The following is a 27,137-nucleotide window of genomic DNA, read 5'->3' as shown; positions in this document are numbered from 1 at the left end:
GAACGCAACCCCGCAGGCTATTAACGTATTCAACTTCCAAGAAGCACTCAATACTATCGGCTTCGGCAGTCGCGGTGTCATCTGTAAATAGTGCTGTCGCCGATCGCAAATCATAATCTCATTGGCACCACATTCACCCGAGAGGTGAAGCGCTGCACTTGCGACACTCTTAAATCCTGCACAAGACTCAACGCCTTGGGTCAAGGACCCTCGACACTAAACGCAATCGGGCTTTCTTCCTTATCACCTGAAGCTCTTCCTTTCCAGCTGGAGCCAGCCAAGCGCATCCTGGATTTCTGGGCCAAACCTCAGCTGAGTTAAGCGGCGCCATAAATAACCACCTCTTCGAGCTTATTTCCTGGCTGTCTCGGCTCAATTGGCTAGAAGTAACGAGGCACAGTCATTCCATTCGGACGGACGCAACGCCGGAATAAGCAAAAAACTAAAAGCAAATCACGGTGTGACCACGCTTCCAACCACACGAAGCGCTCGTTCCCGGTTTTGTCAACGAGGCTGATAGCATTCTTCTGAGCCAAGCAGTGGTGTCCCTGAAGCATTATTCACAGTCAGTGTCGGCTGAGAGATTGACTGGATCTGTGCGCGAAACGCGTTCTTGCTTTTTTTTTTTTTTTTCCCTTTTTTTCATTTACTTTTTCCGAAGCCCTACTCCTGCTGCTCTCCTATCGCCCGAGCTCAGACAGGTATTATTTAACTCGGTTCTTCGGTACCCAAGTGACCCCATTCGAGTCACACTCTCATTCAGTCTCCGAAGCACCCATATTCCTATTACTTAGGTTTTTTTCTTTTCTTTGGGTCGTGTACGCTTTTACGACAACGAACTGCCAACGTGGCCATGGTGCTTTCAAGAAAATTTAAACCCAGAACAATCCTGCATCTAACAACGTGACGAATGACGCAAATCAAGTCGTTAGAGCTCCCCTCTAGGGTTCAGCTTTCATACCTCGCCGAAGGTGGCGCGAATGTTATCTATCGGATTGTGGCACCGGTTGGCCCGCCGAAAGCCTCGAAAACTAGTTCTCCTTTACCGGGTTCAAGTGAACTCCAGACTATTATGACTGTGCCCGCGGAGTACAAAGGGAAGTTGCTACGGCTTCGCAAGGATACACCGGGAGGTGTATCATACCAGGAAATCGCGCGGAACTTTGACAAGAACATCCGTCCATTATTTAAACCGGAAGAGTTGGTGGACCAGGAACTAGTGCACTTGCCCGAGGGACTCACCCAGAAATGCAATGAGCAACTGCGCACCGATGAGCTCACTGGAAGGCGACCGAAACAGCGACGAGGACTTTATCTCTCCGTGACCGAGCCATTTGGGCTGCTAGTTACAGATATGACTTCCCTTGGCAACCCTGGGACAGAGCTAGCCGAACTGAAGCCGAAGTGGCTTTTTCCGTCCCCGTCTGCGCCAACGGGTGTTCGAAGATGTCGCACTTGCGCTCTGCGGGACATGAAACACCACGACGCCCGACGAGTGGGGGCGGCAGAAGCAACATCCTTCTGCCCTCTGGACTTGGTATCCGACAAGTTCGAAAACGTTTTGCGTGCGACCAAATTTGTTAAAGGGTATAAAGATCATTCCCGGCTAGCGAGAGTTCTATATCGAAATCCTACGCTGTTGAAGCTTTTAGCACACCAACGGAGCCTGAAAGATGTTGGACTCTACGGACCGTCGCCACACTCCCGAGATAAGTCCTTGGCAATGACAATCCGGGATTGCACAATGTATATCAAGGTACCTATCCCCTAGGCAGGAAAACTTCTCCATGCCTCGTCGATCCTGCATGAAATGGCACCGCAGTTTACTAATTTTACCCAGATGCCCCGAAATGAGAAAGGTCGCGTCGAGATTCGACTCGGCGATCTAGATTTGAAAACTGCAAGCGGCGGCAAAGCCCAATACTGGTTGGATCTAGAGCATCGATTGATTAACGAAGGCTGGTATATGGGCACTAAAAGCAATGCTCACCCATGCGAGTGTGCTCTGCAAAGCCCGCGAGCGCAGCCTCCTCAATCCATGTGAGACTTTGGCTTTTTCTTTTGTCTTGCATTTCATACTCTGCGTTCACTGTGAGCAGCAATCTAATCAGACTACAGCTTATGTGCTGGGGTTGCATTTAGTCTTCATGCTACGAAAGTTTCATGATCATGATGGATATGCGAACCTTGTTTCGGCGTTTATTATCATTATTGTCTGTTTTTGCGACCTGTCCCGCTTCACACCCATTGGAGCTCTTTTCGGTTTCACGGCAGAGTGCTGGTTTCGGGTTTATTCATGTGTTTGGGCTTTGTACGGTTAGGTTTCACTTATACCCCGATGTTCCTGGTGTTTTTTTTTATGTGCGCTACAGTCATCATTGTTGGGAGGTATTCTGTATTTGATTTGTTGCATATTGTTGGCGAGTTGTTTGGGTGATATGGGAGTCTTTCGGCTGTTCGGGGTAGATTTACAACACTTAACTCTCTTCTTTACAACAAAACAAGATCGCAATTGACGTGGGTTGATCTGAACATTTGATGACCTCTTGTAATCCACCGCGACCATTACTTTAGAATTCCTAATCGCTTCCTAATCATGACTCAAGGTTGACAAAGGTCAGATCTCGGGCTTGGCAGGGACTCGGATATATTTTCGGATCGTGCGCTCCTTTCAAGTCTCACCCACAAGAACCAACACAAGTCTCGTTTGGATAGCGCCATGGCAGTTCCAGGAGTCAATATTCGGCTTTTATCCCTACGGCCTTCACTATGTCTACCTAGTATTCTCGCCAGCACTGCGGGCAGAACTGCAGGTCTCCGGCCTTTCTCCGTTTCCGCACGGAAGCAGGATGTAAACAACACCAAGACCGACACCTTTGTTGAATTGGCCAAAGCTCGACGCACCATTTACCAGCTCGGGAACAAGAGCCCCGTTCCGGACTCCAAAATTGAGGAACTTGTCAACTCTGCCATCTTGAATGTCCCTAGCTCCTTCAACACCCAGTCGACACGGCTAGTCGTGCTCTTGCACGACGAGCACAAGCGCCTGTGGGATATTGGCATTAGTGTCTTTCAGGACATGGTCAAAGCAGGTACCATACCGAAAGAAATGTGGGAAAAACAGACTCTGCCCAAACTGCAGGGATTCCAAGCCGGTGTTGGAACGGTATGTTCCCCCGAAAGCCGCGCGGTGAGATGCGGGTTCGTTGAGAGATTCGTTCTGACTATTGGGGACAGATTCTATTCTATGAAGACCCAGCGCACATAAAGCCGTTCTCGGAGAAGTTTGCTCTCTTTAAGGACAAATTCGAACCCTGGGCAGACCACTCTAATGCTATGCACCAATACTTCCGTATGTTTGGCCCGACCTCTCCTGTTTTTTTTTGCTTTTTGTTTGATGTAATTGCGATTGTGATTGGCTGACGTTATGCAAGTCTGGACGGGACTCGAATCTCTGGGATTTGGCGCAAACCTGCAGCACTATAACCCTCTGATTGATGCCCCAGTTGCTAAGCAGTGGGACATTCCAACTGACTGGAGGCTTATCGCACAGTTGGTATTTGGTAGTCCTGAGACTGCTCCCGGCGAGAAGAGCCAGAAGCCAATTGAGGAGCGGGTTAAGATCTATGGGAAACAGTAAGACGATGCAGCGCTTAACCATCAGCAGAAAAGTACGCTGCACACCCCTGGACGCATTATTGTGAGAGCAACTATAGAACAGGGCTGGTCCAATAGACATGTTTTTGATATACTGGGCCCGTCGCAAATGGTTTTCTAGCGAGCCTGGAGGCTGGTCGCTCCTTCCTTAAACATTCGCAATGCCAGTAACCAAGTTTTGAGAGAACTACGTCCTTTCCAATTCCTATTAGACGTGGTCCATTTCTTTCTACTGATGTTCTTGCTGTCCTATCTCAAGGCCTACTTACCGTCCAGTCCCTAAGCCGTTTTTATCCATATCCCCTCATTTCCTGCTTTATATTCATATTGTATCATCATGGTACTTCCTCATCTGCTCAGCGTAGCAGCTACCTTCTCCATCCTCGCTGCAACCCTCATTCCTAGTGCCCAGGCCTTGTTCTCGGACGTCAACATCACAGACCGAGCTGTGCATCTTCCCTACGGCACTTATATCAACCACTGCTACATCCCTGGCAAGGTGGCCCTTACCTTCGATGATGGGCCATATATGTACACTGAAGAACTTCTTGGAATCCTTTATCAATATGGCGCAAAGGCGACCTTTTTCGTGAATGGCTACAACTTGGAAAACAATGAATGGCTCCTCCAGCGCATAATAAACGAAGGGCATCAATTAGCATCGCATACGTAAATATCTAATGTTCCCCACCCGCTGCTTTGAACGGGCCTTCATTGCTAACTAGACGCTATTTAGATGGAGCCACGCCGAGCTTCCTATTCTCGGCTATGATCAAATCGTCGATCAAATGACTACTCTCGAATCTGCCTTTGCGGATGCTGTCGGTTTGGTTCCCACCTATATGCGGCCGCCATATCTCGCCGTCAACGATTATGTCCTTAGTGTTATGGGTGATCTTGGATATCATGTTATTGGGGCTAGCATCGACACAAAGGACTACGAGAATGACCATCCAGACCTAATTGGCCGCAGTGTGGCTAAGTTTAATCGCGAGTTGGACCAGGGAGGAACGATCATCTTGTCCCACGACATTCATGAACAAACAGTCCGCACTTTGACGCATATAATGCTGGACGAGATTTATGAACGAGGGATGATGCGTAAGCCACCTTTTCTATTTATGCCTTTGCACATCCTTGGTTAGACTTCTGGACAGTTTGACTAACAACCTGAACAGCGACAACTGTTGGAGAGTGCCTGGGCGAGGATACATGGTACCGTTAGCTGAGATCAGCCTTTATTACGTATTATTAGCCTTTCCCTGGTTTAGAAACCACCTAATGAATTAATTGTAGTTGGAATTGGTCTGCTCCTGTAGAGTAGTTGTACACCCTGTTACACATGATATAACTTGGGCATAGTTCACGTAGCTCATTGCAGTCTACGGTAATGACAAGACCCGCAGTATATGCAACTGTACACTCCAAAAGAAAGTCCTGATATTAAACTTTTTCATGATATCGTATCATTCTATCACAAACTTGAATTTTGGACTATCCATTGTTTCATAAATTATTAAATAATTTAGTCCTCATCCCAGTTAGGGTTAGGACCAGGAGGCTTAGGCCCGCCAGCCTGTCGAGCAACGATGATTTGGTCAACGCTGAGAACAGTTCTGGCCGACTCACTAGCCAGACGAATAGCCCAGCTCTTGGAAGCAAGCAGATCGAGAATGCCCTCTTCCACGGCGTCCAAAGTGCCAGCCGACGACGAGGTCCCCTCAAGGTCAATTCCAGTAGTCCAGTAGGGCTCCTCTCCATCTGCAGCCGACTTTCCTTCCTCTCCGCCAGCCTCGGCAGCGTTGACGCGGTGGTGCGCAGTGTAGAGACGGGATAGAACCTCGGTTGCGTCGAGACCGGCGGACTCAGCGAGCGTGCGTGGGATGACTTCGAATGCCTCGGCGTATTTGCGGATAGCGTGCTGGGGGAGACCCGGTGTCCGGTCGGCGAAGGCGGAGATGCGCTCGACGAGCTGGATTTCTGTTGCGCCGGCGCCGGGGACGAGGCGGGGGTCCTTGGTGATGGCCTTGACGGCGTTGACACCGTCGTCGATGGCGCGCTCGACGTCATCGAGGTGGTTCTGGGTTGCGCCGCGGAGGACGATGGTCGAGGTGCGGGTGACGGCAGTGGAGTCTTCCTGGCGGAAGACGGTGACACGGTCGCCGCCGATTTCGGTAGTTTCGACGACGTCGATAGAGCCCATTTCGTCGGGCATGGGGGCACCGAGGCGAGCGAGGGGCGTGGCGCCGACGACGCGGCAGAGACGCCGGAGCTCGAACTTGGAGAGGATCTTGACCACGCAGATATTGAAGCGGTTGAGGTAGTGGAGGGCTAGGTCGCCGACTTGGGCGCCAGCGACGACGACGCGGAGGCCGGAGTCGTAGAGCTCCTTGATGGCAGCTTCGAGGCGCTCTTCCTCACCCTTGGTGAAATCAAGCATGTCTTGGGCGTTCTTGAGGAGGACGGTGCCCTTGGTCTCGGTCTGGGAGATGTCGATCGGGCAGCTGAATACACCGACCTTGGCCTTTTGGGCCTTCTTGATTGCACCTTCGGGTTCGCGGCCAAACACCATACCCTTGATTACGCGGGACTGTTCCAGGCTGCCTCCCATGATCTTCACGACGCGGACATTATCGACGTTGAAGTTGAGGGGGTTCTTGGGGAGGACGGCGAGAACAGCCTCTGCAACAAGGGAAGCGAGGATCTGCTCAGTACCGGACTGCTTACTGGCGACTACCGTGCGGAGGGCCTTGGCGAGTTCGTCTTGGGAGCGCATGTCCTGTAAACGGTCCACGGCGAGATCTAGCATTGCAATCACCGGTTAGCCATGGTTTGCCGGAGGCATGACGGGATGAGTTCCGAGGTGTCCTGCTACGACACCCCTGAAAGATTAACAACCCACCTTCCAGCACCTTAAGTGCAAAGTTCTGTGCTTTCTCGTAACCCTGAGAAATATCGCTCGTCTTCAGGCCCAACCGGAGCAATTCTTCAGCCTTCTTCAGCAGCTCACCCGCCAACACAATGACCAGATTGGTTCCGTCACCCATCTCCGCATCCTGCTGTTGACTCGCCATCACTAGCAGCTTAGCAGCGGGATGAACCACTTCCAACTCGCGCAGGATTGTAGCGGCGTCTGATGTGAGAATCATTTTTTGCAGGTGGTTGATGACAATCTTGTTGCGGCCATACGGACCAAGCGACGTTTGGACGGTCTGGGAGATAGCCTGGCAGGCCTCGATGTTGCGGATAACGGCACCATCTTCAGCATCGTGGCTGCAATTATTTTTATCGCGTTAGCAGAGATATCCATAGTCGTTGATCTGGCTTGGATGTTCTCCTGAATCTGCTCCGTGGAGAATTCGCGGGGGGACAATCTTGAGTGGGAATCGCTTACCTTTGGTAGCCTGGCTTGAAGAGGCCGGCCTGGGAAGGGCCGGGTAGAGACAGCGACATGATTAGTTTAGGATCTTCCTCTCAGATTAGATACGGTCCAATTGAGAGAAAGGGTCAGAGAGGGAGATACCGTGACGCTGTGATGAGGCTGCTACTGCTTGGGGTTTTTTTGGCGGAGCTTCGAGACGGTCTGGCGGCGACAGTTTGCACAGTTTGCATTGCGAGGGGCTAGGGCATTTGCTTGGCATCCCTGTCGGTTTAACATTGCATATCGGAACTAAACACGCGAAGTCTCATTCTCTGCGTCCTAGTTTATTTAAGTTAAACCGGAGTTGAAATCATCCTCTTGAAAATAAACTGGAGCTGGGCAAATAGTCCAACGTACAAACGCCGAATTCCCTTCTCATTCTTTCCAGTGGTTGTACTTGCAAGTCCATGGATATCTCTAAAGACTAGGCTTTGCTATCAGATGCAGATTCCTCCTGGGCTGTCGAGATCTCGCATAGTATCATCAACGGCCCGAGCTTCCTGCTAATATCACCGCCTGGTCCATGATCTTCCAGAGTAGACCTATTATCTTCTGTCGATCTGTGCTCCAGGACAATGACAACCTGGAGTACTTTGCGTCGCAAGCGAAGTTAGACCAGTTTTGGGAAATATTGCCCTAGGACGATAGCAATATGAGCAGAGGGAGCCTTACCTGACCACAGTCATTAACATGGAAAAATCTCCAATCATAGCTGTCTGTATGAAGGCCATAGAGCTCCGTAACGGCCCATGCGGCTTTCCTAGCGCGATGGATAGCCGCTGGTGACAGAATTAGGAATTAACAGTACTGTACAGAAGTCCCAGCGGAATCCTTGACTTTACTTACTCATGGCTGCGAGGACTTCCTCACTCTCACCTTCCAGGCCAGGCGTATCTTTTCTGAGAACCACTAGGTTTAGGTCTATCCCTGCGCGTTCGCCATGCTTTAGAGCGTAGGTTACGGCGGCTTCAATGGGACCCTCCATATCTTGCATACCAGCTATGTCATCAGAGACGACATCAAGGGTGAAATTCTGCTGGCAGATCCACAGAGGATTTGAAGGAGCACAAAGAGGTTCATAGCCCCCATCACTCTGGTGTGCCTTCTTCACCTTGCCAAGTTGCCCGAATAGAATAGCATCCATTCTCGGCCGTATCATACCTCTGTCGTTGTCTCGCGGATTGGCGACCAAGGAATAATCATTAAGGAGAAATTCTGGGATTTCCAAGTCAATGCTAAATGTCTTGTGTATTGTGTATATCAAAGGGTTATACGAACCAAGTTCTTCTGAAACCGTGATATTTTGATCAACTTGCCATTCCTTTTCGTCTCCTGTGGCAGTACTGGGAGAGACCTTAAGGGTCAGCTTAATGCGGTCGGTTAGCCCGCGCATGTCGCGCTGGGTGCCCTGCAGGGATTGCATAACTTGGCGTTGTGAGTTTTGGTGTACTCGTTGGAGAAGAAATGAGAGGGAGGATAGGAAGGTGGACGAAGAGATGAGAAAATGGGGGAACAAAGCAAGAGTCGGGTATTGTGTTATTGTAATTCCTGACACCGCGTTGTATTTTGCTCAGTCTTCCCCTTTTGTATTTACCATTCTCTCTAGGTTCATATACTACGCATCCAAAATGAGGAGAGTCCATTTGCTAAGCCGCCTTTACTCCAAACGCATGGTTTGTTGATGCTGTTTTACTTTCTACAATGAGGAGGAATGGTGTTGGCAAGGTCAAGTGTCATAAACAGTGCACGAATGAGCTTCACCACCAGCCGAACATAGACAAGGTGGTCCATCTCAGTTATCAGCTGCACTTGTCAGGGTAGCCAACATTCGAAAGTTGGCAATTTTATTCAGTTTATGGAGTCTGCTCACTAAGAAAACGATGCCTGCTATGTACAAGTGTGAAAGGCTGGAAGCCAATTCGGTGACCCGTGTCTCTTAGTGATGGATGCCGGATCCTGATCTGACACGGCCAAATGATCACTCACTTTTTTGATCGCTGAAGATGAGTGCGCGTTGGCCAAGTCCCAGCGGGGAATGGCAAGTCGATTTAGTGCATCGCGTGGGGGAAGACCCATGCTAGAGATGCTCATCATTTGCTGATTGCGTGGGATCGTCGCAAAGGAAGAAAACAAGATGGCTGAGCGGTTCGTGCTGTCCTTTTACCTCTTCAACTCTCACGATTCACAGCGATTGCGAATTCTACTACTGCGCCCTCGATGTCCTGTTTCGGGTGCTTCAAGAATAAGTCCGCCAAACAAAATGCTGATGCTCCGCAAGAGTCGGTAGGTCGAGATATAACCAACCTTGTCCACTGCAGTGATAGAATGCTCATTGTTTCTTCTAGGATATTTCTCCCCGACCAAACAATAATGTGAAAGCTAATCCTGCTGCGCCCGGGGTGGGCAATCGCCCGGTTGCTACAGTGCCCTCTACCGTAGAGAAGCCGAGCCCGCAAGAGCCTGCAGAAGAACCACGGAGACCCGACGCTGAACCCGATACTGCACCTGATGCTTCTGTAGTGGACCGATGGCAAGATGCTTTCAAGGGCCTGTCGGAAGATAAACAGAAAACTCTCGCGAAAATGGGATTCCACAAACCCAAGTCCACAAATGTCAAATCCACCATCACCGAGCTGGTAAACAACGTGAATGAACGGCAGACAGAATGTGAGAAGAAGTTTTGGCACGTCAAAATTGGCGGTAAAGATATTGTGCTGAGAGAGTATACCACGAGCATTATTAGCTGGTTGGAAAAGGCTGGGGACATTGCTGTGCAGTTTGCGCCGCCCCAAGCCAGCCTGCCCTGGGATGTGATCAAATCTTTGATGCAGGTGAGTATTGATACGCTAGCGGAGATTAAGGAGAAAGCTCATGGTGTTACAGATCCCCGTGAAGGAAAGTGACCAGATGTGTGCTCTACTAGCTACAACCGAGAGAGTGGTCCGCATTAGTAGCCGTGGTCAATTATATGAGCAAGTCTACCTGCCTACTACACCCGGGGTCGAGATGCAGACTATCCATAAGCAACTTGAAGAAGCCTTGCTGAAAGTATATTCGACCTCTCTCGAGCTCCTGGCAGATTCCGGGAACCTCCTGGAGGGGAACACTCTTGAACGGACACTGAATTCTATAGTAAACCCGGGCGAATACGAGAGCCAGCTGTCCAGCTTGAAGGAAGCGGAAGATGAGCTTCTCCTGATAGTTCAGGCGTGTGAAGTTCAACGCAGTGCAGATGCAGATAACACGATGATCGACATGCTGAAGGCCTTCAATGACCCCATTCTCAGTATAGATGAAGGCGTCTCTCACCTCCTGGCCCACATGGATGAAAGGGACCGCATCGAAATGCTGGAGTGGATCTCTTCAATCCCCTTTGGAAGCGATCACGATGGAATCAGTGAAGATAGAACCCCTGGTACAGGCGAGTGGCTGGTGCAGCACAGGGACTTCCAGAGTTGGGAGAGTACGAGCCTGTCGCGTTTCTTCTGGCTTCAAGGCTCACCGGGCACCGGCAAGACTTATCTCACATCGGCCGTTATTGACCGTGTCCGCGATCGCGTTGCTACAAAGAACGAGGGCTTCGCGTTTTTCTACTGCCGCCGGGGCAACGATGAACGACGCTCGCAACCACAGTCGGTTCTACAAAGTTTCGTACGACAACTCTCGACAAACACACACAGTCCCGAGTCTGTACAGACCAAAATTCGCGATGCTGTCAAAGATGCGCGCGAAAATGGCACCAACTTCCGCCTGCAGCAGTGCAGAGAGCTGATTATGACCTCGTTGAACCTCTATGCGAGGTCTACACTGGTGATTGATGCCCTAGACGAATGTGACCCCGAATCACGCGATGAGTTGACTGAGGCTCTGGACTGGTTCGTGTGCCACAGCCAGAAACCCGTGAGGATATTTGTCTCTACTAGACCAGACCCAAGCATCCTGGGTCAATTGTCAAGCGGTCCTACTATCGACATCCAGGCGAGTGACAACCGAGACGATATCAGAAAATACCTCGACCTTGAGATTGACAGAGTGGCCAAGAAGGTCAAGGCATTGGAAAAGATGAAGAACGAGGTCATGGAGACATTGCTTGAGCGCTCGCAGGGAATGTTCCAGTGGGCGGTTTTGCAGATTCACCAGATTAGCGTAAGGTGCCAATCGCCGGGCAGCATTCGCAATCGTCTTAAAACACTTCCGGAAACTCTCAAGGAGACATATGATGAGGTCTGGGCTCAGATCAATACTTTGGAAAAGCAAGACCGGACACTTGTGACGCGGGCGTTCTTCTGGGCAAGGGCGATGTGCAAACCCTTGACGTCTGACGAGATGCTTGCTGCCATCCGCGTGGCTCCGAATGGTGACATGATCCCAGTTGATGAGAACTTGGATGAGGATGGTCTCTTGTCCCTCTGTGGCAGATTCCTCGTCATTGACAGTCAGCAGCATGTATGGCGCTTCTCCCACCTCTCGGTCCCGGAATACTTGGAGTCGGAGGACCATTTGCCTCTTTCTCAGGCACATTCGCACGCTGCCAGGGTCTCTCTGTCATACTTCATCAACAAGTATGAAGAACACGACATGCAGGATGAGCCCGAACTCGACGATGAAGAGGAGGATGTGCCGTCAGCGTTGGAATCTGATGATGGCTTCAGTAAACACCACCCTTTCCACATCTACATGAGACAATGCTGGATGCAGCATACCCAAAAGCTAAAGGGCACCGAGGCGGCGGCCGAGGTAACCCCTCTCCTGAAGGCCTTTCTAGGGTCTCCAGGTGAAACCAGTGTGCAATATAAACGATGGTATCGACAAGCCACCCAGGATTATGATCGCTTCCTGTTCAATTCCGCATTTGACTTCTACTGCCAGGGGCGATTTGATAACGAGGAGCTACGTACTCTTCTCGACGAGCTCGACCCAGAAGACGTTGGTGCCTTCGCCATGTGTCGGTTTTCATTTGATACCATTCTGTCAGACTGGTGGGAAGATGCGAATCTTGACGTCTCGCGGGTGAACAAGCGTGGCCACAACTTGCTCGCAATCGCTGCCAGAGCGGGCTCGCTACCTATTTGCAAGTGGCTAGTGAATAAAGGAATTGACGTGGACTTAAGAGTGCAAGGCTTCGATCATGGAAGCGCCCTTGTCGCCGCGGCCGCGAAGGGTCATACTGCGGTAGTCAAGTTCCTGGTGGAGTCTGGGGCAGAGGTCAATATGATGCTTTCGGATGAGCAAGGCCAGTTCGACAATGCCCTCGCAGCAGCAATTGATTCTGGGAATCTGGAAACCACTAAGTACCTTGTCCAGAGAGCTGGAGCCGATATCAACCTGCCGCTTCCGCGGTCGTCATACGGCTTCGCCCTCGGAGAGGCGGCCAATATTCGAGGCATTGGGATGGTGAAGATTATTCTGGACGCAGGTGCCGATGTTAACCTGCGACTCCAAGCTAAATACGAGGAAACAGCGCTTGTGATCAAAATCCACAATGAGGAACTAGACGCCGTTCAGTACCTAGTCAAAAGCGCAAAGGCCGATGTTAACCTACCGCTGGGGCATCATTACGGTAATGCACTCGAAGCCGCCGTGTCAAGAAGAGATCTAAGCATAGCCAAGTGGCTAGTCAACGAAGCCGGGGCAAAGGTGAATGCCCAGTCTACGTCCGGAATATACGGCAGTCCCCTCGCATCCGCCTGCTACCACGAAGTTGAAGCAGTCGAGTTTCTAGTAACAGCGGGTGCTGACATCAACGCCCCCCTTTTGGTTGGGAAGCATGGCAGCGCCCTTGCAGTCGGATGCGCGATAGGTGGAATCGGTATTGTTCGGTATTTGCTGTCCGCAGGCGCAGACCCCAATATGCATCTCAAGCGGGGCAGATTTGGCAGTGCTCTCGCCGCGGCAGGATACGAGGCAATTGATAAGGAGCTTATTCAAGCCTTGGTGGAGGGAGGAGCCGATATTAACGCCCAGCTCGAGACTGGGGAGTTTGGCTGTGCCCTCGCAGCAGCGGGAGTGGGAGGAGAGACGGGGGATATCGATGTGTTCCCGTACCTGGTGGAAGCAGGAGCCGATATCAACATGAAACTCAAGTATGGAGTATTTGGGACCCCGTTCGCCGCAACTGTGTGGGGACGCCAATTCGAGAAGATCCAGCTCTTGGTAGACAAGGGTGTTGACGTCAACATGCCTCTGGAGAACAATGATTTCAGCAACCCGCTTGCAATGGTTGCAGCATTCACCTGGGGTGAAGGCACCGTTGAATATATCCTTGGACTGGGTGTAGAGGTGAATCCCAAACGCGGCGGGAAAAGATATGGCAGTCCGCTGATTGCTGCCGCGCTGTTCGGTCAAACGGAATGCGTGGAGTATCTCATCGAAAAAGGAGCAGATGTGAACCAGAGATTTGAAAGTTCATACTACACCACGGCGTTGCAGGCTGCGGAGGCAGAGTTGTCGCGGGAAGACAAAGACTGGATGTTACGCTTTTTCGGCGGCAATGAGGACGATATAGAGGAGATCGAAGAAGAGTGGAACGAAGAGAAGCCCAGAGTGGTCGAGGTCCTGCGAGAGCATGGCGCAACTGGTTGATTGTATTTCATCACCTGCCAGGAGATCCCTTTATCTTTGCTCTGGTTTATAATATATAAGAAATTAGCATTCTTTAAATTTCTTGTCTGGAACCGACAGCAACTACACATCGGTGATTGTTGAGTCATAGGTAGAAACCCGATTGTTATAGCCCGCCCCAGTAGTGATCCTTATGAGTGTCGATTGAGAGTTCTAGTTATAATGTACATATTATTTTATATATTAAAAATCCTGCTCTACCAGCTGAAATCGTCGCGTGCCTGTCGGAATCCCGGCACTACAGATGGAGCATGTTAGATTGAATAGATTCAAATATGACGGGGAACACTTACCATAAGATGCAACGCCAAAGCAGCCACTCTCTTCATACGCGTGCTGAGCCTTATCCAGCCTAATAGTAAAGTCAGTGAATTGAAGTTTTCGGTGTCCTCAGTAAACATACCATCCGCGAATAGATTCCATGCGGTTACAACTCTGTCGAGGTTAGCGTCAGTCTCCAAGCGCCGGGGTTTATGGTAATCGCTTACGGATGGATGGGTTGACATGAATTGAGGAGGCACCTGTTTTTCTGCTTTTTGCATGCGAGACCAGCTATGGTTGAATTAGCAGCGTGAGATGAGATGCGCGAGGGAGATTATGACGTACAGTCCAACAGCAGCTTCAGGGTTGAAGCATGCTTTTGACATCATCACTAGAAGGTATATTAGCGGCGCAAAGGAAATAAAATGCAGGTTAAAGCATACTCAAGCCAATGTTATCCGCCTCGGCCTGGTTGAAGTTAGTGGTGGTTCACATTTCTGATGTTTGTGTATACTTACTTCCTGCGTCCGAGAGTTCGGCAAACTATACATAAGGTTTAGTAATAAGGACGGAATGTTCCCGGACACATCAAAAAGGAGCGCGGTGAGGAAGATGACTCCCATGGTAACGAAGTTGCTGCTCATCCGCTCGCCAGTATGATGGGCCACCACGTGGGCAATCTCGTGGCCCAAAACGGCCGCCAGCCCATCTTCGTCCTGGCAGATGGGTAAAATTCCCGTAAATACGAAAACCTTGCCACTAAATAAAAATGATGAGAATTAGGTTACATCGCGGCGTAGCCCAGAGCTACTAAGGGCATCAAGCTTGCTTACCCTGGAAGAACGAAAGCATTCATCATGTTATCGTCCTGGATAACATGGACCTCCCAGTTCGCTCCGTGAATCGGCGCCTGGGGAATCAGGCGCTGTAGAATGCGATTCACCATGAGAGTGAGGGGGTGGGATTGAGAAAGGATGCGTCCGCGATACTCTCGCAAGACCTCGTGGTAGCTCTGCTCGCCCATTTTCAATTCCTGGTTGTGAGAGACAATGTTGAACCGTCGCCGACCGGTCATCTGGAAAAGTTCGTTCACAATGTCAGCCCAAGGTATGCGAATGCGTGTGATATGCGCATGGAGCTTCCCACCTCAACTGTTTCTGTATTGTAGACGTAGAATCCCCCGATGACACCCCCGACTATCACAAAGTGGATCGGTTTCGCATTTCGTATCAGGCGGAACGCAAATGGCTCCCCTTTGGGCCCGTCGAAGCGCCTGTATCTGTACCCATTTGCGTAGAACCGATGGGTCGAGCTTGCGAAGAATCGTGAAGGGATATAGCGAGACGAGCGCGGTATCGTGGTAGGTCTCGTACTCTGGATCCTGGAAGATGGGGTGGAAAAAAGTCGTGAGGAGAGTTGCGACGAGGGTATGGAGGCTCGGGCGCGTGGGATTATCGGAGGCGCGACGGCGCGCAAGGACGGTGCTATTGGGAACCGAAACATCGTCATGGTATTTGCATCTTATGGAGGCGAGAGACGATGTGTTGAAATACGCAGATCCCAGCGCTTGGCCGTGGGAGAGCGAAGGGTCTGGATTGCTTGACTGATTCAGGAACAGAGGAGGATGACGTCGCGAGTCTCACTCTCAGCCTTCACATGTTGGGGCCGCCCCGCATTGCGTCGCATTTAACAAGCACAGGCCCCCCTTTTTGTTTATCTATACCACTCCCTCCATTTAATCTGTATTCATTATTTTTCTTTTCCGTTGTTTAGATTCCACTGCATTATCAACATGGTCAATATCACAGACGAAATATTCGCGTCTCGCCTTACAATCCTTCGGGATTTGTTCGCGGACAGCATATCCGCGCCAACAGCCGCAAACAAGCTCGCCGAGGCCACGTTATCTGACGATACAACGCTCGAGGGTAGTCTCGGCCGTCTCTGGAACCTAGTACTCACCCTCGCATGCGAAAATCCCGAACACCAAGACAAACTTGTTGATGTTCTCGTCGACCTCTCCGAGCTCCCCAGCCCCGACGCAGAACAGGGGTCAGGGCCCTTGACCATACACGAGATGGAAGTATGGAAAGACCTGCCCATGCTGGGCTGGAGCCTCCGCGACTACTATAATATCTCTGTCAATCCCAATAAAAGCGCCGAGGAGCAACAAAAGGCTATCTCGCAGATCATCAACATCAGCAAATTCGCTGCGCTCCTTACGGCAACCGATGAGGATATCTTCGCGTCCAACTCGTGGTTTGCTCTAATTACCCTCCGCGCGGCGCTTGAGTCACCTACGGAACGGAGGCCTGGGGCAGAGCCGCTGGAAGCGTGGATTCCTGCCGCGGCTGCGTGGATCGAGACTCTAGGTGTGGAGATCTATAACTGGGATGAAGAGTTCGAGTCTGGGCCCAAAATCGGTGCAAGAGGAAAGGGAGGGCCACTTTGGGATGGAAAGCATGGCTTCTGTAAGGGAAGATGGAAGCTTTGGCGGGAGAGATTTGGAGAAATCGCTAGAACAGAAGGTGAACTCGGAGAAGATGTCAAAAAGACCGCAGAAGATGCGGAAACAATGATGAAGGAGATTGAAGCCGGGGATGTAGAGTAACCAGCAGATTATAGAAGCCTATCCGACAATACTAGTAGATCGATATAAATACCCTCAAGCATGACATAGCAATAGCAATTATTTAGGAAGGAACCTAGCTTCATCCGCACAAGAACTGTCCATCATCGTATGCAGTACGGCCGTTCCACTGGCTAGTTCTCTGCATGGGCACGTCTATTATGGGCTTTGGAGCCTTTTTATCATCATAGGTAGCTGCCCAGCCGCAGTCCCCACAGTCCTGATGACAGATACAGATCGAGGTCTGTTTTAAGATTCAATGCAGGCTTCCGCGCAGCTCTACCTGACCGAGATCTTTGGCTCTCAAGCCGTGTCTTCCACTTTAAGGGCTAATAATCTTCTCCAATATCACTAATACCTTCCTGCAAGGACATCTATTTGTCTGTTATAGGAAGGAGCTTGCGTCAACATTGCGGCCTTGGAAATGCTCTGCTGCGAGATTAAGTCCCCATCCTGGGCGTTCCAGAGTGTGCATCCAACCTTGGGAACGATGGGCCAAGAGGCAATACACCTGAATATTGGTTGTTGTTGTTGTTGTTGTTGTTTTTTGTTACTCTGGTAGAATAGACCCGTGGTGAGTATGTTAAGAGTCTGTGGGAGATTATTCATGTGTTGGACAAGATATATATCTACATCACCGATGTTTTACCGAAGTATGACCAACCACCAAGCAACATGCCATATAAGATGATTTTTAAGTTAACTTTCTCATCATAGATACTCCCGCACTTCTATAGAGCCTCTCATAGAGACTCCTTCCATAAGAGGCTACGGGGTTGGCACAAGTCATCCACAGACTGACTCGCAGAAAGCCAGTTCCAGCAACATGAGTAATGGCTGAAACAGCCCCCAGAACTTAATCGAATTCCCTTCGAACCTATTTTTTGACATTCAACGCCCTCCAGACCCCAACGGCCCCGTATGTACAGTACTTTGCGAGCTACCAGTAGGCTCCTCGATATTCTAAGCGCCGAACCAACAGGCCAGTGTCAAAAATAGCAACAGCCGACAGGCCGACAGCGCTGGCCGTTGTAGCTTGATAGCAGCACAGACAAACCGCGGCGGCTAATGACTGGCAAACAGGGCGTCAAGGACAGTAATTATAGCAGCAGGTATATGTGGAGCTGGATCGTCTCAGGTCCGGCGGCAAGAAGGTAGACACGTTGGTCAAGAACTTCCGATCGGAGTTGAGGCTAAAGTCTAAATCGGGGAGATGAAACTTGACTCTTGAGTTCCTTTCTTCGAGAAAGGATTTTCCAGAGTGTCTGGTCTTGTGCATGGACGTCTGAGGCGCATGGAGTTGGTGTTCCTGCAAGGGGCGTCCACGGCCAGTCTTTCCTCCGCTGCCCGGGGTGTTTACTTGGAGATAGGACGATGGATTGGGTAGGAAAGGGCCGTTTTTTGGCCGAAGGCGTAATTTCTGAGGTATCTTCCTTGCTGCATCAACATTTTCTTGTTGGGGTTAGTTGGGGATCTTAGTACGTCGAAGTGGTCCCGTCCCAACGCGATGTCCGTGCTTGTGAGTCATTGGACGCTAACCTGCTTGAGATAGGACGGAGTAAGGCCGAAGACGGAGAGTATTTCCAGCATTCCAACTGTCGTCGGTACCCCGCATCGTCTGTCGAGAAATTGCTGGCGTCGAGTATCGACGGAGAATTTCAGTCCGAAGACACGGATGCGAGGTAGTATCAGGGCCAGGGACAAACATGGGTAGTTTGTTTAAAGAGTGCCACGTTGGACAGCGAGACACAGAGTAGCAGCACAAAGATGTGCCAGATCCCGCCCGTCTTTTGCCGGCAAGTTGGCACTAAAATTTAGGCTTTTAAGGGTCATGCCGATATCTTGATTGCAGATCTGACTGGCTGCCTTAGAGATAACGACCTCCTCGCCCGGTTCTTAGCGGCCATTCTCCTCCATTAATCACGATATTAATAGTGACAAATTGTCTGTCCTTGGAGACAGTTAAATTGCATTGTGACGGACAAGGTGACGGCGAGCCAGAGTGTGACAAGAGGACGAGAGCACAGATGCAATCACCCGAGGTGGAGCAGCCTGCAGATAATCACAGTTAATCTACACTAATTACGAGCCTGGGGTGTGAGTTTGTGGCATAAAATGCAGTTAATAATAGCAAAAGAGGGGTAGAGCTAAGAATAAATCACGGTAATAATCACCCCATGCTGGACAAAATCCCGCAGGGAACCCTGCAGACCTCACGGCGGTTAATTGTTGCTAATTAAGAGCTTTGCAATCTGGCGTTCGTCCAATGGAAGCCGCGGGACCAGATCTTGGCTCGCTCGGGCTAATTTAGCGTCCTTTTAGTGTTTTTTGCTGCTTCCTCCCTGCACTTCATCACACGCTCTCCCGTTGCTATTCGACAACACCCCGCAAAGCCTCTGCACGCGCTGCTGCTCCAGCACACCTCTCAGCCTGGCCATTGGCTGGTTCTTCAAGATCCCAGCACATTGTGAGGGCCAAAGTGTGTGACGACTCGCCGAGTCTGCTGTCAGCGTGATCCCTGGCCTGTCCACCGTCGATGTTGCTTCTCGTTCCCCGTCCCATCACGCTCGCACGAGGGCATCGCATTTTCCCAATATGGTAAATTTGATCATCGTTTTCTGGCCTCAAATCAGACTAATTTAATCCTCGCCAGGCTAGCCTACTAAGCCCAGCGATTGGCTCTCTGCGTTATCGAGGCCACTGGGAATTTGTCACGATGCCTGCCGTGTGTTCAACTTCCTTGCGGGCCAGGGATCCCGTCCGGTTGGGAATTGATATTGAGTCACAGGCGGCATATATACTCAACGGGATATCTTTGTCGCCTGTCAAGTACCGGTGAATGACTCGGACGGGGGGCTGGCATTTGACAGACGGGAGGCCGTCAAAGTGGAGATATCTTGATGCCCGAAAAAGGAAGCAATCACTGTTGTGCTTGCAGAGCTCGAAGGAATCTGCTGTAGCACGGGTCATCGGATAGCTCGGACTCACGATATTTGCAATACATTCATAGCCAACCAGCCAGCCAACCGCCCATCTTAACCTGGAGTTGACGCCCAATCATCACGCACCAACCCCTCAACTTGCATAGGCGCCCATGTTGACGACAGCCAAAAGTTACCAAAATTATCCAAAATTAGCCTGGAAGTGTGGGGCCGAGCAAACCAAGCTAAACTCACCGGTTCTCGAGCCTGCATGATTCCCTTCCCTGGCCAACGCTAATTGAGGACCAGCGGGCGATCTCCAATCCTTCCACTCCAATCCTGCTTCTCCCACCACCTAATTTTCCCTTCGGCTATCTGGAATAATTCCAAAATAGAAACATCATGGAGTCGCACTCGAGCTTTAAAGGTTGCTCGATCCCACGATCGAGCTTCTTTTGCTTCCCCAGCGTCGTCCCCAGTCGCCTCGTCCTTCGGCAAACCGCGCCTTACGCTCTCTTATTCTACTTAATTAGATAGCCAAGGCTGCTGGTCCAGCTTTGCACCTTAATACTCCCGCCTTACTATCCTCGCTTGCGACTCGCCTGTCACCTACTGCCCGTCCTCCTATCCGTGTTGATACTCGATATCCCGTGACACTTGCGCCATCACAGCCCAGGAACCAGTCACATCTATACACAATGCCGGCAGCAGCAAAAAAGAAGACTAACCCCTCCGCTGTGAAGCGCGCGGCCGAGTCTCAATCATCGTCGGGGAGTGAGAATACACCAAAACCCGAGAGAACTACCAAGTCCCACAAGCGGTCTCGCTCAGGTAAGCATGCATATATAGCTTGATAAATACTTGGCGCATCTAACCAGTTCCCCCCCTCTCGATAGGCTGCTTCACATGTCGTCTTCGTCGAAAGAAGTGTGATGAGCAGCACCCTTCTTGTGGAGCATGCAACAACCTCTCTGTGAAATGCGAATATAAACGCCCTATCTGGTGGGGCAACAACGAACAGAGGAAGATGCACAAGGAAGTTATCAAGAACAAGATCAAGCAGACGAAGATGAATGAGCGCAATGGGTCATTAGCCATAGGTAGGGCAACTACTTTCCTTGTATACTGCCCTTTCCGTCTCATTAACCTGTATCATAGATCCTGCCGTTCGTGCTCCGAACATCGCCGCCAACTCACCGACTTCACCAGAATTCGAATATGGCCGTCCGTTCCCAGAGCCAACCTACGACATGTTTGCTTCACACTTGTCCACGCCTGCCCTAAGTCAAACTCTTTATACACAACAGTATCCCTACGAGGTAGACGTCAAGACTGAGCGCCAAACATTCGTCAACGATGTCCAGCTGCGCCATGACTCTGTATCATCGACCTTTAGTGCCTTTGCTCCACCCCAATTGAATGCGCCTCTTCCTACCTTCCCAGGTGACGAGTGGTTCCATGATGAGTACTTCAGAACACCGGCGCTACCAGGAATTGACCCTGCGCTTTGCGATCAGACATTCCCAGACACATACGACATGCTGCAAAGCATCCCCGTTAGTGACCACGATCGACCGCTTTTGGAGCACTTTATCCACAACGTCTTGCGAATGAGTTTTCCCGTTCTCGAAGCTCACCAACGCGGGCACCTTCGCGCTCAAGCCGTCCTACAAACCCTCGAGACTAACAAGTGCTACCTACACTGCTGTCTTAGCGTTGCCGCGATACACCTTAAGACGACAGAAGGAATCACGGGAGAACAGATCGATCACGATATCATGCGAAACCGATTTGAGGCTATCTCGCTACTATGCCAGGCCCTGGGAGATGACAGTGAACACCAAGAGATCCTCGATGCCACCCTCGGCATGATCTTCTTCCACTCCTCCGTAGGCCCAGCCGATGACTACCTTCCGGACATTCCTTGGCTGGACCACTTCCAGGCTGCTGCCAACTTGGTGCAACGCCTTGGGCTAACTGCAGACACCCCGAATCCGTACGTGCTACCACCATTCAGCATGACCTTGACCGCCTGGATCGATATCCTCGGCTCGACGATGTACCGAAGGACGCCCGAATTCGCCCACACCTACCGATCAAAACATCTTGGTGGAGTGTCCCTCGGACTGCGCGAGCTCATGGGTTGCGAGGACCGTGTGATGTACCTTATCTCGGAAATTGCATGCTTAGATGCGCTCAAGGCAGATGGAAGAGTGGACGAGATGCAGGTTTGCTCTCACGTTTCGGCTCTCGGACAACAGCTGGAATTCACTGAACCCGCCGACCCGATCATGGAGAGCCCCTACTCAATAACAACAGGATTGATTCGCCCCGAAATCTTGACTAAGAACATCACGGCCGTTTTCCGCATCGCCGCTCGAATTTACCTCTGCAGCCTTGTTCCTGGATTTGAGGAAACCCAACCCAGCAACGTTAACTTGGTTCAAGCACTCGCAAACGCTCTGCAGTACATTCCTTCAGGGCCCGAAGGCTTTGACCGCTCCCTCGTATGGCCACTGTTCATCGCCGGTGTATACTCCACCCCTGGCTGTCAATTCCGAACTCTCCTCGCTGAGCGAGCAGCAGCTCTCGCTGAACACGCGGAACTTGGCAGCTTCGGCCGTATGCACCGAGTCCTGCAGGAAGTGTGGAGAGTCACAGACGAATTCTCCGAGTTGTCCACTACTCAAGGAAGCGCATCTTCGCCCTCTGAACCGGCTAGCCCGGTGAAGGCCGAACCGTCCAGCTCCCCCAAGGCCCCCGAGCTCAGCTGGACGCCAACAGAAGTCAAGAAGCCGCACTGGCGGGACGTTATGCAACAGAACGGCTGGAACTACCTTCTTCTTTGATTGTGGTACAACAAAGAACTAGGATCGGACACTTTTTTTTCTTTTACTTTTGCTTCTCAATGAGATTGAATCTCATAGCGTCGGGAGGTCCCTCGATGGGAACCTCGTACAAGGCTGGCTCTTGTACCTGCGACCAATTTGGTGAAAATATTTTTCGAATAATCTACCATTCGCTATATACCCATTCCGTTTTGCGATTCGTTATATTTCACTGCAGGTCAGGGAAGGCCTCGATCTTCGGAAGCCTTATGATGTGTCGAGGCGACACAATAAACTCCTCCTTTGGGGATTTGATTAACTACTGGGACACGTTCAATCGACCAACGGAGACAGATGGAGCTTATGTGGTGTTATGCGGAGGTTTCTTTCTTTTTTTTAGGGGCTATGGATTTCATGTCATGTTTACAAGACTACTGCTCAGTTTCCAGCAACTGGACTACGACCGAGCTGGACTACTTTGGTATTATTGTTGGATCGGGTGTTCTCTTGGATTTACTGGTTCATGTACTCTCTGGCTGCACTCGCTAGACCGTGTGTTTGTATCTAGTACTTATACCTGTGGTATCAGAACGGCGAATGGAGTACTCTGGCTAGACTCAACCTTCAATGGCAGGATATCAATCCTTAATCCATCCTAAATTACATTAATACCTACCGGATTAGCCTAGAATAATATTTCTGGGTGTTTCTTTCCCGGTGTTTTCTACTCAAGACTCGAGCCCAGTGTGATTCCATGAGGGTTACGGGTACTACTTAGTAACTTGAAGGGACTGCCTCGTAGAGGAAGAATCCCGTGATGTAACATGAATAAAAACTCAGTTCATAAAGCTCCTTCATCTCTATTTAACCCTCTCGCCATTAAAACGAAACGCCGACCATGGTCGCGATCAGTTCTAGCACGCCAGGTTCTTTGCCCCAGTAAGTAATTTCATCCCTTCCATTTAAGCATCTCCTATCTAATCACCAAGCCATTTCTTCTCTGTTCGTCTTCCATTCATCCGGTCGAACCTTTGAGTACTTCCCGCATCGTCTTTACATGGCCTTTATTGTAATCCCGTCCCGGCCAGAGTCGGGTCCTACTAAGGTTACATCCCAAGGCAGCGTCGACGCCTGAGAGAATTCAAATTGCTGGGACGTGATGGAACTGGCTTCCGAGAACAGGTCGTCTTGACTATGGTGACTGTGACTTATATGGATCTGGGACGCTTGATGTCAGCCGGAGGTGTCGAGGGTGCTACCACCTCCATCGCTGCTCGAGGCTTATGATGGATGGTGAGGTACGAACAGCTACCGCGGGGCCGGTGTCCAGGTTCAATATCTCGAGGGAGCCGTGGTAGTATTAATACCCGGTCATCTGCTACCATGAAAGCCTATCCATGCTCTCGGAGAACGACTGTGGAGGATTGGGTTGGTGGCGGTATTCCGTTGTTGGGGTTGCTATGCTCTCTTAACCACAGCCATGGGATCTTATACATTGGTATAGGCGCCTGGGTACAATCTTAGACACTGTGTACCTGACTGTTGGTACCTATGCCACTTTCCATTCTCCAATCTTTCCCACGATGGAATGAATACCATCGTCGGCGCGAATGCGGGGTTTTGGATAGCTGGGTCGTATTCTTCATATAGCGCAGACCCATCTCACCATGTACGCTGAAATTAGTAGGAGGTATTCTGGATCAAAGGCAACAACAACGGGTAGGATGAGTACGGGTAGCTTGTAAGAGGTATGGATGCTACGGCTGCTTGTGCCCTTAATGAAGATCATTCGAAGTACTAAAACCACTAGAGACTGAATACTTCCGTAGAGTAGAGATCACGGGCTAAGACAAGAACCGTCGTCCAGGAACAGATTCGTACCCATTGCTTGTCTCTAAAAGGGCTTCTTTGGCTGCCTGCCTAGGTAGAGATACCTAGGTCGTTGTCTCGTCAACAGAATGTATCCAATCAGTGCCTTACTGGCTTTTGTCATCGGCACCCCAGGATATCCCTCAAATAGTCAGGGGTTCTGCGAGCCAGGAATCCGTTACCCATCACAGAAAAGGATGAAAAAGGGGATATATTCAATATGGGTTCATGGACAAGATGAACTTATTCACAACATTTCCCCTAACAATATGGATCGACCAAAGCATAGAGGGCCATCACTGCTGGAATGGGCAGGAGCTAGCCTGACTACTAAATACCAGAACATGGAAGGAGATCTCCAATTTAGGACTTCATATGCAGCAGGTACGAACAAGATGGGAAGTCGCAAGTGTACCCATCGCACCTCCCTCTTTCCTTCAAGTCTAATCATCAAGTGGAAGGCACGATGGGGAGTGATATTATGAGAAATAGGCAGGTGTGATCAGCCTCCAGAATGACACGCGCGACTGACGGCCGAGGCCTCGACCGTTCCTTCCTCAGAGGATAAATTTTGTAAACAAGGAAGGTGCAATGGGGAGAGACATTGGTTATTAGGGTTAGGCAGGTGCAGTACGTGAATGGATTTGTATAAGGCAGGCACGACCAAGATCTGTAATTCTGAATCCTCGTTTCTTGGATTATATTTCCGAAGCAGGAAGGTGCAACCAGAGTATAGCTATTCATTTATATGCAAGAAAAACAAGCGGGTGGCACATTAGTACTAGACATTTGTCGCAGAGTGGGTAAAGGTAAACAGATCTCTGTTTCAAACTACGCTAGAATTAGGGAAACAAACGACTTTCTGTTATTGAGGAGTGTACATAGAGCCATCTACCGGTGATATAAATTAGTATACAGCTTGCAAGTAAATATCAAGAGAGATGTGGAACTGTTATAGTTATAACTGAGCTCGAGCTGCAATGTACAATCGATTATAGCAGCTGTAGCTGTAGCTGTGGGGATTGCACAACTTGGGCATTCAGGTTGCTGATGGTGACTCCCGAGTCTGGTTACAAGTATTCACGACTTTTCAGCTCGGCGGATAGATCGTAGGAGCCTACAGGTAAACTGCCAACGCAGTGAAGTGGATCATACTGCAGACACCCCAGGAGATTCATCTCCAGCTGCACAACTGCCCAACCGACTCTCAGACAGGTAGTTACCTATAGTGGATACCGATTTCCCGATCAAGCCATGTGCACTCTTCGCTCCTTGCCGAGCACTGGAGATTCAGCCTCGAGCTCGTCGATCAAAGCCACGTCTATGGGCGTCCAGAGCCTCGACCTCCCCATGACCCAATTGCGCAGGAAGGTTGTTGGATCCACAACCAGCGCTGTCTCCATTTCTAACTTTCCTGTCCAGGCGCATGTTTCTCGCTTTTAATGGTGGTTGGGCTGGTGAGTGACCAGTCGATGGCAGAGGCAGAGAGGTTGTGTTGGTCGGCAAAACTTTAATGGATGGGGGAACACAGGTATCGAAGTACACCCGACACCGTAAGCTGATACTGGTATCTTCAAGGGATGTTAATAAATAATGGCAGGCGCGACCAGGGCTCCTTCTGTTCATGTCGAGATTGAAACATAAACAAATAGGGCAGGAGCAACCGACCCCTCCATAGACCCATCCATTATCGTTAGAAGGCACGACCAGCGGCCCAGCTGAGGCTACCTACCTTAGGGGTGGCCATAGTTAGAGGCATGGTCTACTTAGAAACCATGGCGGTCAGTCACCAGCCCATGCTCGTTTTTTACGGAGTGTCATCCTGTAATACGCGCATTCATTCGTACGAATATGCATGTTAATACCTTTCTTTCACCACCTGGAGGGGTGAGTGGAACTCGACTGGTCCATGCGACTACGTACTTGCAGTCGAGGACGCCTTCGCAGACGCAAGAGTTCGCCGTGGCCGTTTCTTATGGTGCTGGTTCAATTCAAAGGATTGAGACAGATTATGGTTGGTTGGTCCCATGCAGAAGCACGCTTGGGCGCAAGACAGACATGGCCTTGACGTTCCGAACGATTAGTTTATGGGCTGTAACGTGCTAATGGACGAGGGGACCTTCGGTTATGTTGGTACTCGGTGGACCATAGGACATGATCTGGTTTACGAACCAACTAAAGGATTGGCATCGTGTCTGAGGCAATTGGGACAATATCGGGGCTCAGCGGCCTATAGACATAATAATTGGACCCAGAGGCACCAGATGTCAATAGACCCTCAAAAGATTCTCTCCAGTAGGTGTTGGGCATGAGTTCTCGAGCCAAAATCGATTGTTAAGCGACTGTTCAACTAGAGAATTTCGGTTACACCCCGCGAGCCATGCCAACAAAGGATTCGATATCGTCCGTGCTCGTTGGATTAGGGTGCGACCTGAGTGGTCTCACCTGTCGAACGAAGGATGAGCGAAACTGGGAGCATGGGGCTCGTGGGCGTTTAATATACAACCATGTGTCGGCTGAATGTAAGCTGAAACTGGCGGGAAAAGGACGCCGCATGTCGAACCAACGGCGATCATGCAAGAATGAGCGACACAAACATGGATGAATTAGAAGCTGAAGGAGCTAAGTTAGTGAAATGTACGAGACTGCAAGTAGAGCAAGGATATGATAGGCGAAAGAAGCAGATCATGAGAGCTGCAGAATCACGTTGCTCTGCGAGATGGGCGGTTGCATGGCAACACACGAGCGACATCTCATTCCAACACGCGTTCGAGTTCATCATTCGCAGACTGTGGCTTATAAAACACATGGTGCAAGCGCTGAGGATGAGTGTAGCCGCCCGAGTTATCAAAGAGGAGTGCGAGTCTGAGCATGGCTTTGCCTGTGGCAAACCAAGGAGTGTTGTTTAGCCTTGCACAACTCGCTCTAAC

General features: G+C 50.3%; 9 protein-coding genes across 9 annotated transcripts; 6 read left to right on the top strand and 3 right to left on the bottom strand.

Annotated features, from left to right (window-relative positions):
- Positions 1 to 910: 910 nt before the first annotated feature.
- On the top strand, positions 911 to 2,044 carry ASPVEDRAFT_123172 (inositol-pentakisphosphate 2-kinase; the record flags this gene model as incomplete). Its single annotated transcript, XM_040806056.1, has 3 exons — positions 911 to 1,006; positions 1,067 to 1,756; positions 1,841 to 2,044. 3 exons carry the CDS (start codon positions 911 to 913, stop codon positions 2,042 to 2,044), a joined length of 990 nt encoding a protein of 329 aa, XP_040664116.1.
- A 675-nt stretch (positions 2,045 to 2,719) lies between these two features.
- On the top strand, positions 2,720 to 3,640 carry ASPVEDRAFT_123450 (nitroreductase family protein; the record flags this gene model as incomplete). Its single annotated transcript, XM_040806080.1, has 3 exons — positions 2,720 to 3,166; positions 3,238 to 3,352; positions 3,435 to 3,640. 3 exons carry the CDS (start codon positions 2,720 to 2,722, stop codon positions 3,638 to 3,640), a joined length of 768 nt encoding a protein of 255 aa, XP_040664115.1.
- Positions 3,641 to 3,817: 177 nt separating this feature from the next.
- Positions 3,818 to 4,944, top strand: ASPVEDRAFT_455183 (chitin deacetylase). Its single transcript, XM_040813311.1, has 3 exons — positions 3,818 to 4,326; positions 4,394 to 4,758; positions 4,836 to 4,944. The coding sequence occupies exons 1-3, from the start codon at positions 3,995 to 3,997 to the stop codon at positions 4,880 to 4,882; spliced, it is 744 nt and encodes a 247-aa protein (XP_040664114.1). The 5' UTR covers positions 3,818 to 3,994; the 3' UTR covers positions 4,883 to 4,944.
- On the bottom strand, positions 4,872 to 7,288 carry ASPVEDRAFT_147589 (chaperonin-containing T-complex subunit CCT8). Its single transcript, XM_040808134.1, has 4 exons — positions 7,181 to 7,288; positions 7,052 to 7,124; positions 6,560 to 6,930; positions 4,872 to 6,459 (listed from the first exon to the last, which is right to left on the bottom strand). The coding sequence occupies exons 2-4, from the start codon at positions 7,108 to 7,110 to the stop codon at positions 5,183 to 5,185; spliced, it is 1,707 nt and encodes a 568-aa protein (XP_040664113.1). The 5' UTR covers positions 7,111 to 7,124; positions 7,181 to 7,288; the 3' UTR covers positions 4,872 to 5,182.
- A 13-nt stretch (positions 7,289 to 7,301) lies between these two features.
- ASPVEDRAFT_37782 (uncharacterized protein) lies at positions 7,302 to 8,552 on the bottom strand. Its single transcript, XM_040811572.1, has 4 exons — positions 8,357 to 8,552; positions 7,925 to 8,293; positions 7,751 to 7,857; positions 7,302 to 7,669 (listed from the first exon to the last, which is right to left on the bottom strand). The coding sequence occupies exons 1-4, from the start codon at positions 8,499 to 8,501 to the stop codon at positions 7,562 to 7,564; spliced, it is 729 nt and encodes a 242-aa protein (XP_040664112.1). The 5' UTR covers positions 8,502 to 8,552; the 3' UTR covers positions 7,302 to 7,561.
- Positions 8,553 to 13,705: 5,153 nt separating this feature from the next.
- ASPVEDRAFT_37781 (M48 family metallopeptidase) lies at positions 13,706 to 15,030 on the bottom strand. Its single transcript, XM_040811571.1, has 8 exons — positions 14,794 to 15,030; positions 14,479 to 14,719; positions 14,404 to 14,428; positions 14,306 to 14,351; positions 14,188 to 14,251; positions 14,103 to 14,134; positions 13,993 to 14,051; positions 13,706 to 13,937 (listed from the first exon to the last, which is right to left on the bottom strand). Exons 1-8 carry the CDS (start codon positions 14,982 to 14,984, stop codon positions 13,897 to 13,899), a joined length of 699 nt encoding a protein of 232 aa, XP_040664111.1. The 5' UTR covers positions 14,985 to 15,030; the 3' UTR covers positions 13,706 to 13,896.
- A 626-nt stretch (positions 15,031 to 15,656) lies between these two features.
- ASPVEDRAFT_161509 (DUF3632 domain-containing protein) lies at positions 15,657 to 16,706 on the top strand. The gene has a single exon (XM_040808589.1). It carries the CDS (start codon positions 15,753 to 15,755, stop codon positions 16,569 to 16,571), a length of 819 nt encoding a protein of 272 aa, XP_040664110.1. The 5' UTR covers positions 15,657 to 15,752; the 3' UTR covers positions 16,572 to 16,706.
- A 3,502-nt stretch (positions 16,707 to 20,208) lies between these two features.
- Positions 20,209 to 22,359, top strand: ASPVEDRAFT_80003 (Zn(II)2Cys6 transcription factor; the record flags this gene model as incomplete). Its single annotated transcript, XM_040816796.1, has 3 exons — positions 20,209 to 20,341; positions 20,407 to 20,610; positions 20,669 to 22,359. The coding sequence occupies 3 exons, from the start codon at positions 20,209 to 20,211 to the stop codon at positions 22,357 to 22,359; spliced, it is 2,028 nt and encodes a 675-aa protein (XP_040664109.1).
- Positions 22,360 to 24,248: 1,889 nt separating this feature from the next.
- Positions 24,249 to 24,871, top strand: ASPVEDRAFT_37777 (uncharacterized protein). Its single transcript, XM_040811570.1, has one exon. It carries the CDS (start codon positions 24,297 to 24,299, stop codon positions 24,690 to 24,692), a length of 396 nt encoding a protein of 131 aa, XP_040664108.1. The 5' UTR covers positions 24,249 to 24,296; the 3' UTR covers positions 24,693 to 24,871.
- The last annotated feature ends 2,266 nt before the right edge of the window (positions 24,872 to 27,137 follow it).

Source organism: Aspergillus versicolor (genome assembly GCF_001890125.1).
Source record: "Aspergillus versicolor CBS 583.65 unplaced genomic scaffold ASPVEscaffold_2, whole genome shotgun sequence".
Classification (NCBI taxonomy): domain Eukaryota; kingdom Fungi; phylum Ascomycota; class Eurotiomycetes; order Eurotiales; family Aspergillaceae; genus Aspergillus; species Aspergillus versicolor.
This window is presented reverse-complemented; position numbering and strand designations above follow the sequence as displayed.